This window comes from Corylus avellana, chromosome ca2, assembly GCF_901000735.1.
Source record: "Corylus avellana chromosome ca2, CavTom2PMs-1.0".
NCBI lineage: Eukaryota > Viridiplantae > Streptophyta > Magnoliopsida > Fagales > Betulaceae > Corylus > Corylus avellana.
The window spans coordinates 14,853,875-14,866,696 of record NC_081542.1 but is presented as its reverse complement, the minus strand read 5'-3'; the positions used below and the strand labels follow the sequence as shown (position 1 = coordinate 14,866,696).

At 36.1% G+C, this 12,822-nt stretch overlaps 1 protein-coding gene across 3 annotated transcripts; it reads right to left on the bottom strand.

The window, feature by feature from the left end:
* Positions 1-2,729: 2,729 nt before the first annotated feature.
* Positions 2,730-11,565, bottom strand: LOC132170531 (protein LOW PSII ACCUMULATION 1, chloroplastic). 3 transcript variants are annotated; one of them, XM_059581540.1, is made up of 9 exons: positions 11,291-11,565; positions 10,077-10,180; positions 9,413-9,548; positions 7,567-7,798; positions 7,234-7,391; positions 6,273-6,461; positions 5,798-5,898; positions 3,452-3,548; positions 2,730-2,984 (listed from the first exon to the last, which is right to left on the bottom strand). In XM_059581540.1, the coding sequence occupies exons 1-9, from the start codon at positions 11,525-11,527 to the stop codon at positions 2,910-2,912; spliced, it is 1,329 nt and encodes a 442-aa protein (XP_059437523.1). In that variant the 5' UTR covers positions 11,528-11,565; the 3' UTR covers positions 2,730-2,909. The 3 variants fall into 3 exon arrangements, 2 of the variants coding, with proteins under 2 accessions (XP_059437523.1, XP_059437524.1); XM_059581541.1 differs by having other exon boundaries at positions 9,413-9,552; positions 11,291-11,379; XR_009438972.1 differs by lacking the exon at positions 2,730-2,984 and having other exon boundaries at positions 3,458-3,548; positions 5,798-5,894.
* Between the last annotated feature and the right edge of the window lie 1,257 nt (positions 11,566-12,822).

Sequence of the window (12,822 nt, the reverse complement as noted above, 5' to 3'; positions counted from 1 at the left end):
CGTTCTTGTTTTTCAGTTTTTACATTTGTTTATATGTATATATATACATTGTATGAGACTTGGGACTAGAGCGGGTGGCAATCTAAACTAGTTTGCTTCTAAAAAAATGGCATTCAACTTGTCAATATTTACGGAAATGCCACTCTTGAAATTAAGATTGGCAAGAAAGCCTAATAATTAATTGATTTGGTAATTTGCTCACAACCATTATTATGATCATAAGATATTAAAAATAAGGTCCGAAACAAATAAAACATTAGAATTAATAATGTTGTAGTTAGGGTGGAAATTAGAATCCAAGGACGTTGAAGTTCATTAGCGTCCTTTTAAAGGTTGGGATAATATATATATATTCCATTTATAATAAAAGCTATAGCATCTCAAATATATATATATATATATATATATATATATATATAATGCTAATCAGCCTGTAGATGAGTATGAGTAATTAAACAAAACCACTTTGAGGCCTTCTGTCAACCTACCTAATTAAGACGCATAAAATATATATGAACAATAATAAAGTGGCAGTTGTGTAATTAAATGGACGATAATGGGTTCATGTGTAAGCGGATCTTGGAGGGATTGAGTTTGACTACTTGGGGGGGATCAAGAATCAGACCGTGTTCTAGCATGGCTGTCCCAATCCTGGATTCCTTAATAATAATAATAATAATAATAATAAAGAAAGAAAATAAAAAATAAATTTAGTTGACATAGGTGCATAATAATATGTTTGTGAGAGAGAAAGGTCATTGCTTGAATGACTCTTTGAAGAGAGTTCAAATATGTTGTGATTTACGTAAAGAAAGCTGGATTCTTGAGACTCTGTCGTCTCTGTGGCTTCTTCAAAACCTACCCAGAAAATGATATAAACTATTGCCCGAAATTGATTGATTTGTTCAGCTTCAAACCATTTAATTAACCATTTTGTGTACCTATAATTTATATGCAATTTGTATCGTTTACACAATCCTTTCCATCAAACCGAGTTTGACCACCTTTTTTTCCTTCTTATTATTATTTTTTAATATAATGTTTTTTAAATTTGTTTTTTTATAAAAATAAAAAATAAAACTGTAATTTTATAATAGTCATGCACGATTGATTTTGACATAAATCTATTAGTGCATCTAGCAATTTCTGTCAAACAGCTGATGATGATATGAACCATTTTGAATAACTAGTTTTAATTTCCTCATTAGTTTTGTACTTTTGATATTCTAGCAACGTCAAACCCCCAAAATTAAAACTAATAAGTAATGTTTCTTTTATTTTTATTGTGTCGGCCATTCCTTGGACCCTTTTTTTTTTTTTTTTTTTTTAAAAAAAATTATAATTATATAAATAATTTGATAAGATACTATGAATAGCGTATGAATTTGACTTGTATGCAATAATATTTTTTTTTTTTTTAAAAAAAAGAATGCAAGTTTGATACAAAAGTCGTGAAGTGCGATAATATATTTAGAAGCATGTGCCTCAGAATTGCATCTTGATCTTCTTGCTAGCTAGGACCTCACAGTTGTGTATTCCAGTCACGTCCTTTTAGTTTTTGGTAAGTTCTAAACATCAATTACTTTCTATTATCTTTAATTAGGGCCGTAAATAAATAGAGTCGCTCATGAACATACTAGACTCAGAGCTCGATATTCGACAAAAGAGTTGCCTTGCGATTGACGTTTAAGGGACATTGGATCTAGATCTAGTAGTCTCTATATGCCAAAAAAGGGGTACATACTATGTAGACGTAGGGGGAAAGATGGAGGAGGGAAATGATGTACAAGAGAATCGAGAAATTGTGGCACGAAATAAAAAAGAGTAGCAGCGCTGCGTGTGTAACCCACTCAAGTCAGGGTGGTGCATGAGATATATGCATGGTGGAGGGAAGTGGCAGGAGGTGGTACAGAGACAATGAAGGTAATAGGGGTGGCGTGTGGGCGAAGAAACAAGGGGAAATGATTGAGAGAAGGAGGGCGTAATCACATGGGGGAAGACGAGCTCTCGTTAGGATGGAGAAAAGCCTCACACAAGGGCGAGGAGAGAGATCTATTCTCTTTCTAAAAAGTTAGAGAGAGAAGCTGTCTAATGATACCATAAATAAGCCTAAGGCCTAATATCTACTCACTAGAAATGTTAAAAAGCCTAGGAGCCTCACTGCCTACATATTACTATTGCACAAGTACAAGCCCATTACCTCGACAATAACATAAGGTGTCTAATATAAAAGAGAGAGGCCGTCCTCAAATAAAATAAAAATTTTTTCTACCTGAAAACTCTTTCTATTATATTTTCTCAACAAAGTTACTGACTTATGCATCAGAGATTTTTCCACCGGCTGCCGACCCACACCACTCCAGTGATTTTCTTCTTGTCTTGCAGGTGACCTGTCTCGTCCAAAAATATGCTTTTGCACTATCCATAAAAAAAATTATATGAAGATGTTATTCCATATTATTCACACCTCAAGAACCTATAAGGTACAAGCAGCGAGCTGTTCTCGAAAACCAAAACACTTGAAGATGATATTCTTTATTCAATAGATTATGGCCTTAAAACCATTTAAAATCAACTAAGCTCAATCCCAAAACAAAATTTGCGAGAATCCAAACATGGGGAAAAAGAACAGCGTGGCGGTATGGGACATCATGATGTTGAAGGAAAATAAATAAATGGAACCAAGAAGATCAATAGCTAAAGTTGATCAACTGTAGAGATGGATCACATTATCAGCTTCCAAATACCAATATCAATTTCTCCATTCCCAAAATTTGCTTTGTAATTTCATAATACATTGATAGTTGGGAAATATGAAAGAATGGATAAAGATTTTTAACCAGCATCAAAGGACTTGCTTTCCAGAAAATTATACATAACAAGCAGAGAGACAGAAAAAGAACAAGCATCTATCTTTCTAGCTTACTTAGCAATGCCTCCAATGGTGGCAGCTCCTGCACAATTTCTTGCCAGTCAGGCATGCCCTGCGAAGATATGACAGTTTAGCACTGAAAACATCAGAATATGAGAAAAAATGTTTACTATGTCAAAACAATGCTCCTCTTAAAATCTTCAAAGAATGCAAGATATTGTGACATGACACAAATCCAAAGTTGCTTTTTTCCCCCAAAAAATTTAAACCATTAGAGGTGCATGCAACATGACTTGATCATCAGTTTCAGAAAACTAAATGCTGCAGCTGAGTACTCCAACAAAAGAAAAAAAAAAAAATTGAATTATAAACTTATCTAAGATTACAAGTAGGATGTTGTTGAATTTTGAAATTTCAATGTTTTACTGTCTCTCAGCTACCCAAGCATATAAGGCTGGATATGCCAATACTTATTATATCCCTATTTCCCTTTTGATACCTACTGAGCATGCTAAATTGCAACTAATTTCATTTCAATCCAAGAACAAGCAACATATTATCTCCTCCACAAGCACTTACTCTCCCTGATCTTCGAACCCGACCATCTAGTCGCAGTATAATGTAGACATCCTCACCAGGAGTAACTCCTTCAGATTGTTGCTCATCCCTTATCCACCTAAATTGGTTTAGAAAAATCTATTAGTCTATATAGATCAAAATTAGTGCTAAGGAAAAAGAATGCAGAATTTATGCACAAATTTTGAGCTTTAATAATCAAATTTCAAAATCATTTTATTATGTAAGTCAATTGGCATCCTATTGGTAGGACCCTAGGGTTCTATCAATTATAACTTGAGAAATTGAAGAAAAAAGGAAAGAGGAAAATAACACAAAAAGTTATCACTTCAAGTGAATCTGGCCTTCTAGATATATTTGAGGGGATCTAACCTCTTAAGCCAAAGTTTTAATTTTATTGCTTCCATAATAACAAATCCATAGGACATTACAATTTATAGACTTACCAAAATTCTTCACTCCTATTGGACAGGAACCTAATAATTGAAAATAAGGACTCCTAATCCTTGTCTATTAAGGATTCCTGATTAATTGCAAGTAAGGGCGTAAAGATTCCTAACTATTAATGGTAAAAACACTCTCTATCTCTAATATTAATACATAAATATTGACTAATTAAACATAAAAATCATGGGATTGTACCATTCCCCACCCTTAATAACAACCTTGTCATCAAGGTTGGGCATTAACAAATTCTGGATTAGCTCCCGTGTAGAATCTTCACTGATAGATTAGCCTCTTCTTTTTCTTGTTTGATGGCTACCCTTTTTCTGGACAGGAGTATAGACACCATAGCCGACAAATAACAGTTCGTGATAAACTGCTTTGAGCACAAGTATGGGCATGAAACTCGTTCACATATGTCTGCATGAACGCAATATTGATAGCCACTACAAGAGGGCTATTTTTCACGGGATTAGCAGTGATTTGACCTCATCTAGGGAGACAACACTGAAGTTGGCTGCAATCTTGGTCTTCTCAAATTTGTAGGTTCCATGATCAGTACCAGTGTAAGGATAATCTCTCTCATATAAGCCTACTAACCTTCCCTGGGAGTAGAGGTCTTAGGGAAGGTCACCCCTTGTTGCCTTATCTGTTTGTTTTGGTGATGGTGGCCTTCTTGGGGCTCATGGATAGTATGACTAGGAGGCCTAATTTAGATTCCATTGGAGGTGCTATAGGGAGAAAATATCCCATCTTTGCTTCGCTGATGACATTCTAATCTTATGTAGCAGCGAGATTAACAATGTTGCCATGGTCAAGGCATCTTTGAATCGGTTTAGGGATATGTAGGGTTGGCTACTAACTTTGATAAGAGCTATTTGCTTACTTGTGGAGTTGCAGGACTTGTTAAGAATCAAATGTTGGGTATTCTGGGGTATCAAGAAGTTAAACTTCCAATGAGGTATTTGGGGGTTCCTCTAATTTCTTTTAGATTGAAGAAGGCTGATTGTGCAGTGTAGGCAGAGAGGACTGCAACCAAGGCCAAAAGCTGCAAGCCGAGCCCTTTCTTATGTAGGAAGGCTTTAGTTGATTTAATTCAATTATTTTTGCCATGCAAGTGTTCTAGTCCTCCCTTTTTATTCTTCCTAAAGAAGTTATCAATCAAGTGAAGCAGATCCTTAGGTCTTTCTTATGGAAAAGAGGTGAGCTTAATAGTTCAGGGGCTAAAGTGGCTTAGAATTCTGTTTGCCTTCCCAAGAAAGAAGGTGGTTTGGGTGTCAAAAAACTTGGAGTTGTGGAATAAAATGTTGAAACATGTGTGGCATTGCTCCAATAGTGGTAGCTTTATCTTGTCCAGTTAGGTTAATTCAAGTTTCTAAGAAAAAGGAGTTTCCTGGATGTCAAGATTCTAGGGAATTGCTCTTGGTCTCGGAGAAAGATTTTGGATCTTAGAGGCATTATTCGGGATAAGGTATCTTGGTTGATGGTCCCTAATTGTGGTTTCTTGTTTAAGTAGCCTTGAGAGAGCTAACGGGACCGTGGCTCTAAGGTGTTCTGAAACAATTTTGTGTGGCTTACAGGACAGTGGCTCTGACTTCCCAAAACTTTTAATCCCTAATGGACATAAGTTCTATTGATTATAAATAAAGACTCCTAATCCGTAATAGAAAAGGATTCCTAATCTCTAATGACAAGAATTCTTAATTATAAATTGGCAACAACACTCTAAATCTCTAGTACTAATAGATAATTATTGACTAATTAAACCAAAAATCGTGGGATCGCATCTAATATATAAAGATAAAAAGCATAAGAACTAGTCAAAATATATGCAAACAAATTATGGAGAAGCACAAAGAACTTTTAGCAAAACAAGCATGTAAACAAGGTAGAGTGGCATGTGACCTTTCCCATTCTGCAGGTGATACAACCTCAGCCTTAAATCGAATTTCGGCTTTCAACCTTGATTTTGCACTTATGGACTGAGCCCGTTTCTCGAAATCTTCCTACCATGGTGCCATTACATATAGTGTCAAGAAAGGAACAAAATCTTTATATCTAAAAAGTAAGCTTGAAACATGCATGGATCTATCCCGTTCTATAACCCATGTATTTAATTCATTTCCATAAGACATTAACCAATCTATTACATACCTATCAAACTGGTGGTGATACTTTTGGATATAGCCTTTTGTAGCATAAGAAAGAAACACGGACACACACAAGCATGCAGATGCAGCATCATGTAAAATAGATCACATTCATATCAATTACCCAAAAATGTTACTATACACATGACAGATGATATGAAAACTCAATGACTAAAATGATTTTAATGATGTTTGCAGGACAATTTCAGATTTGAGCCTTCACGTCTTACTCCAATAGAAGGAAGAGCAGCAGCTGCCTTTGGCGGTACACCAAATCCTTTCTTCTCAATTTGTGGTTCCTTACCTTGACCCCAGATAACAGGGACTAAAAGAACACCTCGCTTAAGGAGCTCAGTCCGGACTCTCTCTGCCTTCTGCATGGCCAAAGAAACAGTCTCTTTTTTCCCTGCTAAAATAACCTATATCCAAGCCTTAAAAATTCAGATAAAGACAAAAGAATGGACAGGAAAGAAAAGGAAGCAGATCTATATATAAGTTGCATTTGCATGCACACACACACATGGAGACACATATAGATTACACTTAGCATATGGAGTAAGAAATTCAATGCAGAAAAAAGAAAGCAATAGTACTTAAAGAGATGGACACACACTCAAAATCTAGTCCCAGATTTCTGATGAAATCTTCAAGTGCAAAAGCCCAAAGTTTTTCAATTTTACAGTCCCTCTCCTTATACATTTGATTCTCTCCATATTTATGCCCCACTCCCCATTCTCCCCAGTTGATGTTAATTTCTCAGAAAATATGGAAAAGGGGGAAGAAAGTAAAAGACATATCATTGCCAGAAATTTCTGGTTGCTTTCGACATGCATGAGCATCAATGAGATGCTTCAAACTGCATTGGAAGCAAAATTTACCACTCTGCCTTGACATAACAGTCCTAAAATTTTAAAAGTAACCTAGTAGTTCATGTTGAAGTAGTACCACTCTGGAAAGTATCACAATATATTCATGAATATACAGAGGAATAGACATTTTCAGAAAAACTGAAACTGTCTAATCTGAATTTGCATAACATTCTTCTCTTGCTTTATAAGTAGAGATGAAGAAAGATGCAACCAATATTTAGGGCAATACTTTTGATGACATTGGTGCATGAAAAGTAATCTAGAATAGTGCACACAAATTCTGACAGGAACAATTTAAGTAAAATTAAGTGTTGATACTAACTGGCCTAACAGTGTCTCGCAGCTGCACGAGTTCAACAACTCGATTAGTGGTAAGGCGCAAAGGCAACCTTGATAGGGTTTCATCTCGGGATATCTGGGCAAGTTGTTCCTCCTCTTTCTTGTTGTCCCATAAAAACAGTGCCACCAGGACAATGATACCTGTAGAATGCTGATTCAAAAGCTTAGTCATTTTAAGAAACAAGTTATAAAGCATTTTCTAAATAATCATACTTTTTCCCTATTGACCATTTTAAACTTAAGATCATTCACCAAAGACAACGTATATCAATTACATTCCAATCTCTTCTTATGTAAGTAAAAGCTCAGTGTTTACCTCCAACATTAATGGCAACATTTCCAGCAGTTTCCCATAAATCAGGTGCATCATCACCACCTTTAATTGCACGAAATAGCCTGGGTATAGTAAAGAACGTTGATATTCCTGCAGCTGCAGAGAATGCCACATAAAAGAATCTCCTAACACCCCGGAATGGTGCTTGGACTTCACTAATGAGTTTGAGATCTCTTCGGAAACCGTAGCCTATGTCTTCCCCACCCAACCTAGCCTGTAAAAATAACAAATAGTTGTGAGATATAACGTCTTAGAATTTGAATCCATAGATAGAAGAAATCATGGTGAGGGTTTAATCATAGTTAAAATCCTTTCAAGAGATTCTATCAATTCCTATTTTGGCATGGTTAGAAAAAAAGAAAAAGAAAAAAAAGAAGAAGCTGAAGATGAGGTGAAATATTTAGTTCTAAAGGTTAAAGGTGGCTTGACAAAATTCCATTGCGCAAAAAAGATAAAAGTAAAAAGAAAAGGACAAAACAGGAATAGACATTAAGGATCTATTTGTTTCACTATAAAATATTTTCCATTGGAAAATGTTTTCAGTAGAAAATATCTTAAGAAAAAAGTATTAACGTTTCTGTTGTTTGGCTTAAAACCTTAAAAATAATCTCGAAAACATTCTTTTGTAGTTTGGATTGTATTGAAAATCAGTCCTAAGTTCTTTACAATCTCCTATTTAGCCCCCCCTCCCCTCCTCTCTCTCTCTCTCCAACTCGCAAACTAATTCAAGAGCCTCGTCTAGACTCGTGAGCGGTTTCCACCAGCCCGTACACTCGTTGCAGTTTCTGCCTTCCGCCAAACCTGCTTAAGCTTTTCTGCTAACTCTTGATAGAACAATCTGATGCTTCTTGCTGTTGATGACGACCCCAGTGCCTCCTGTGGTGACAACCCCTTGGCACCTCAACAAGCCAGGCCATTTGTCAGTGTGGAGAGTAACTACCTCTTGATGTACCATCTCGGTATCACCACCGCGGACCACAACAACGATAACTCCGTTGTCAACGTCTTTGAGTGCCTGCACATAGTCAACTAGGCCATTCATGTGATCATCTTGGCCTGCCGAGGCATCAATCTCACCCTGAGAACTGCAAGTATGCTGAGATATATATGGACCTTGACATCATCCTTTGTTGCACCAATAGCATCCAAATTGCCGCCTGCTTGCCTCCATCACAATGATGTTATTATCAAGATGGTGCACTCCGTGCTTGCTACTTGAGCGGCAAGGTCATCGTTGGTAGCATTGTCCGAATGGTCAGCATGGCCTGTCAAGGCATCAACCTCACCTTGAGAAGCTTGACCACAAGTATGCCAAGATCTCTATGGCCCTTGTCGTCATCCTCTGTAGCATCAGTAGCATCCACTTTGCTGCCACACTCCTCATGCACATCCATGTTATTATCATGATGGTGTACTCAAGGCTGACAATCTGGAGTGGCCAGGTCATCAATGGTGGCACTTGATCCAACAACATCATCTAGACCAGCATGTCTGACAAGGACTTCAATGACAAGGGTAGTGACACTGGGGCTTAGGTTGGCCATGGTGGCAAGGGCTAAGGCCTCAAGAGAGAGGCTTTTAACGTTTGGAAAATGTTTACCTTTTTAGAAAGAATCATTTTTCGCTTGTTTTAACGTTTGGAAAATGTTTACCTTTTTAGAAAGAATCATTTTTCGCTTGTTTTGCTTAGTTTTCTGCGGACTAGGAAATTGTTTTCTGTTAAATAAGGTTTTTAACTACACCTAAGAATGGAAAATGTAGATAATCTCTGAAGAATGTTTTATGTTGAAACAAACACAACTTAAGAACCCAAAGTTTAGCAACAAACCTCTTCTTGCAATTCTTTGAATTCAGGCAAAGCTCTAAAGGAGGCCAAGTCAGGATCATTCAGAATTGTACCAAATTTAAGGTTATATTCTCTCAATGCAGTTCGTAGACAATCAGCGGCTTTTTTTCCTTCCCCTCTTCCTCCAAATAAGAATGAAAAAAACTAGATCCATCAGCTTTGTAAAGCAATTCTTAAAGATGAATTCAAAATTTGGTTTGAAACACTAGGCTAAGAGAAAGATACAAAGAAAACCTTTTAACAGCTGTTTATCTAGGTAATTCTTTTTAAGAAGAGCATGTGGATGTCAGGAAAATTGATTGGATTCGATGCTTGCCTAATAACCATATGTAAGTATCTGTGACTATTCAAGGCCTTTCTTTGAAAGAAGATTCTAAATTTTGAGTTTTAATAGACAAGCTACACTATATGGTTGGGAAGCAATTTCAAGTAAGCATTAATGTAACATACTCCTTAACAGGAGTTCATATTGTATCATTTTAATAATGCTTATCATTCATTTCACCCTTTACAAGTGATTTCCATGTAATTGAATAATGTTGATACTAAAACAAAGGAAGAAATAGGTCCAATGAAATGACATGAATAGTGACAAAACAAAAGGAAATCCTGAAAACCATATCATCCAGAAAAAAAAAAAAATTACCGGTAGGCGTGACAACATGCTTTGTTATAAAGTGCAGCTTGGGCCTCCATTGGGTTAGGATCCAAATTAAGTGCTGTTTCAAACTGGACCAGAGCATCTTTTACCTGATAAATCCATCATTATGGAGATCAAATTAAATTTATTTACATATTCTCAAAAAGTGAACTCTGCAGAACAAAAAAATAGATATAAGAACAAAATATACCTACTTGATGTACAAAAACAAAGATTACATCATGCAAAGACATGTTGTTACTGGTCCCGTGGGAAAAATTAAATGATTGGACAATACAGCCTTCTGAGACATGTGGCTTGGACATATATTGAGTTAAAACTGGAGGAGGGAATATTGTTTAGGCAAGTCATTAACCATGATACCAGTACAAACACCTAAAAAAGAGTTCATGAGTTATAGAGAATTTGTAGCAACTTAGGGCAAGCGATAGCCATACTCCAAAAGAAGTAGTGAAGTTATAATTGGAGCTCTGTAGAATCGCATATAAAACTTAGTCTCGCCTAGTAAGGAAACTATGCAAGACTTAGCACCTATGAGCTATTTTATAATCTACCCACTCAATGTGGGATCATCATCTTTTCAATGTGGGATTTGGGTGTTATATTCTCCTTCCTTAAATCTATGACGTCCGCTCCATTACTACATTGCGTTGCTAAGTTGCATCAGTATCATTTATTAAGTGCTAGTTACATTTGCGTTACTATTTCAAAAGGATTAATCAAATTGCAATTGAAGTTCCATAGAATTGCTTATAAAGACAAGTCTCACCTAGCAAGGAACTAGGACTTAGCACTCAAGAGCTCCTTTATATTCTAGTAATTATACGTGGGCTAATCATCTTTCCAACGTGGGACTTGAGTGTTAAAGATTTTCTAAGCGAAGTGTGACACAACTTACCTCTGTGCTGTACAAAAAACCTGGATTTTTAAGGAACAACAGTAGGACAGGATGATTTCCAACACAGTAAAAGTTTCAGCTCCCAACAAAGAGTAAAAGTCACCCCCTCTCTCCAAATCAAAGCCTCAAACTTCTCAAATATGCGAAACACAATTCGGCTAAAAATTAATCACTACAGTCTCTATAGGAAATTTTCACCGAAAAATCATAACCCAGGTTGTACATCGTCAAATTTGTCAGTCTATGACCAAAAATCACCAAATTCCAACATACCCATTTCACAAAACCATAAAATTCATACCCGTCCGTTGGAGAAGAGCTGGAGACCCAAGTTGACGCAGGACTCAGCTGTCTCTATATTGGCTTCTGGAGACTCTGAAGTAGAAGAAGAAGAGGAAGAGCAAGAAATTAAACAGAAATGAGTTTTCTTTTGAGAATGCAAAAAGTTTGTTTTGTATGAAAGCCATGGCCTTGCACTTGTTTCTGAGTTTGTGAAGCTGAACAATTGGAGGTGCAAAGCAAAAGCAGCCACGGCCATCGAGAGATACTTGAGACACAGAGAGTTCAAGTCGCAGATTATCGTTGTCAATCTATCCGAATAGCTTCGAGAGTGGGGCCCTTATCTCCTGCAGCTCAAATCTGAGCCGTGTGTAGGTACGTTGCTTGTAAGAAGGAACGGTTCTGATCGTTTTTTTATACGGCATTAAGATCCATGTCGTTTCCCAACAACACTGTTGTTATTGTCGTTTCATATGTGCATGCTTTGTTACAACTACCTTATTCTTCGATGCGATCTTTGTACTCAGGATCCAACCTGATTTTGTTCAATGTTATGTCATAATATTAAGTACTTCTATAAGTCTTTATTGTGTTACTCAAAAAATAATATGGCTTTTAAAATTATAATTTGATCAAAATTCAATAATAATCAATTACAAGCTAAATATTAATTTTAAGAGTTACATCATTCTTGGAAGGACACAAGAGTGACTTATAGCATTAATCCATAGTATTAAGTCGTTCGAGTAATGCAAAAAGGAGAAAAATCCTCTTAAATCTGACTTGATTTTTAAAATTACCAGCAGATTAAAATTTAATAATTATCATTTCAAATTCAATGGTAATTTTAAAAGTGAAGTCACATTTGGAGAACTCAAGAATGATTCTAATCTTCCTTTTAGTATTACTCTAGGCAGCTCTCATCTCACAATCACTGACATTGATGCTTCGATCAGCATGATTTTTGTTGTTCTTCAAACAATTCATTAAGAATCTGTAATGCTGTTGCCTTTTGTCGGTTGGCTTGTTAGAGATGTTCCCACTGCTCCTCTTTCAACCTTTTTCCTCACAAAGTAGAAGTCAATCTTCACATGTTTCATTCGCGAATGAAAAACAAGGGTTGTACTTATAGTTCGTTTGTTTCGATATAAAATATTTTTTGTAAAAAGTTTTCCACATTCCAGGGAACATCATCTTGGTCCGATGTTCTATAGTCCTTATTTTATGTTATAGGTTCGTTTTAGCTCGAGCTTAAAACTAATGATAGGTTTTTTTCTTAGTATTCGAGGTTATGGAGCCTTGAGGAGATTTTATGGAAGAGCCTTATGACTCGGGTGAGTACAAACTCACATGGATACTTGTTATTTCTTTTCCCACATTGCACGTCTATTTTATTTATGTTAAACATACATATTTACAACTCTCATGGAATACATTTTTTGGAACTACTATAAATTCTCTTTTATGAAAAACGTATGTTAATTAACAAGATAATGATGAGACTTGTAAAAGTATACATGTAAGAGATGGATAAAATTAGTTGCATCGTATGAC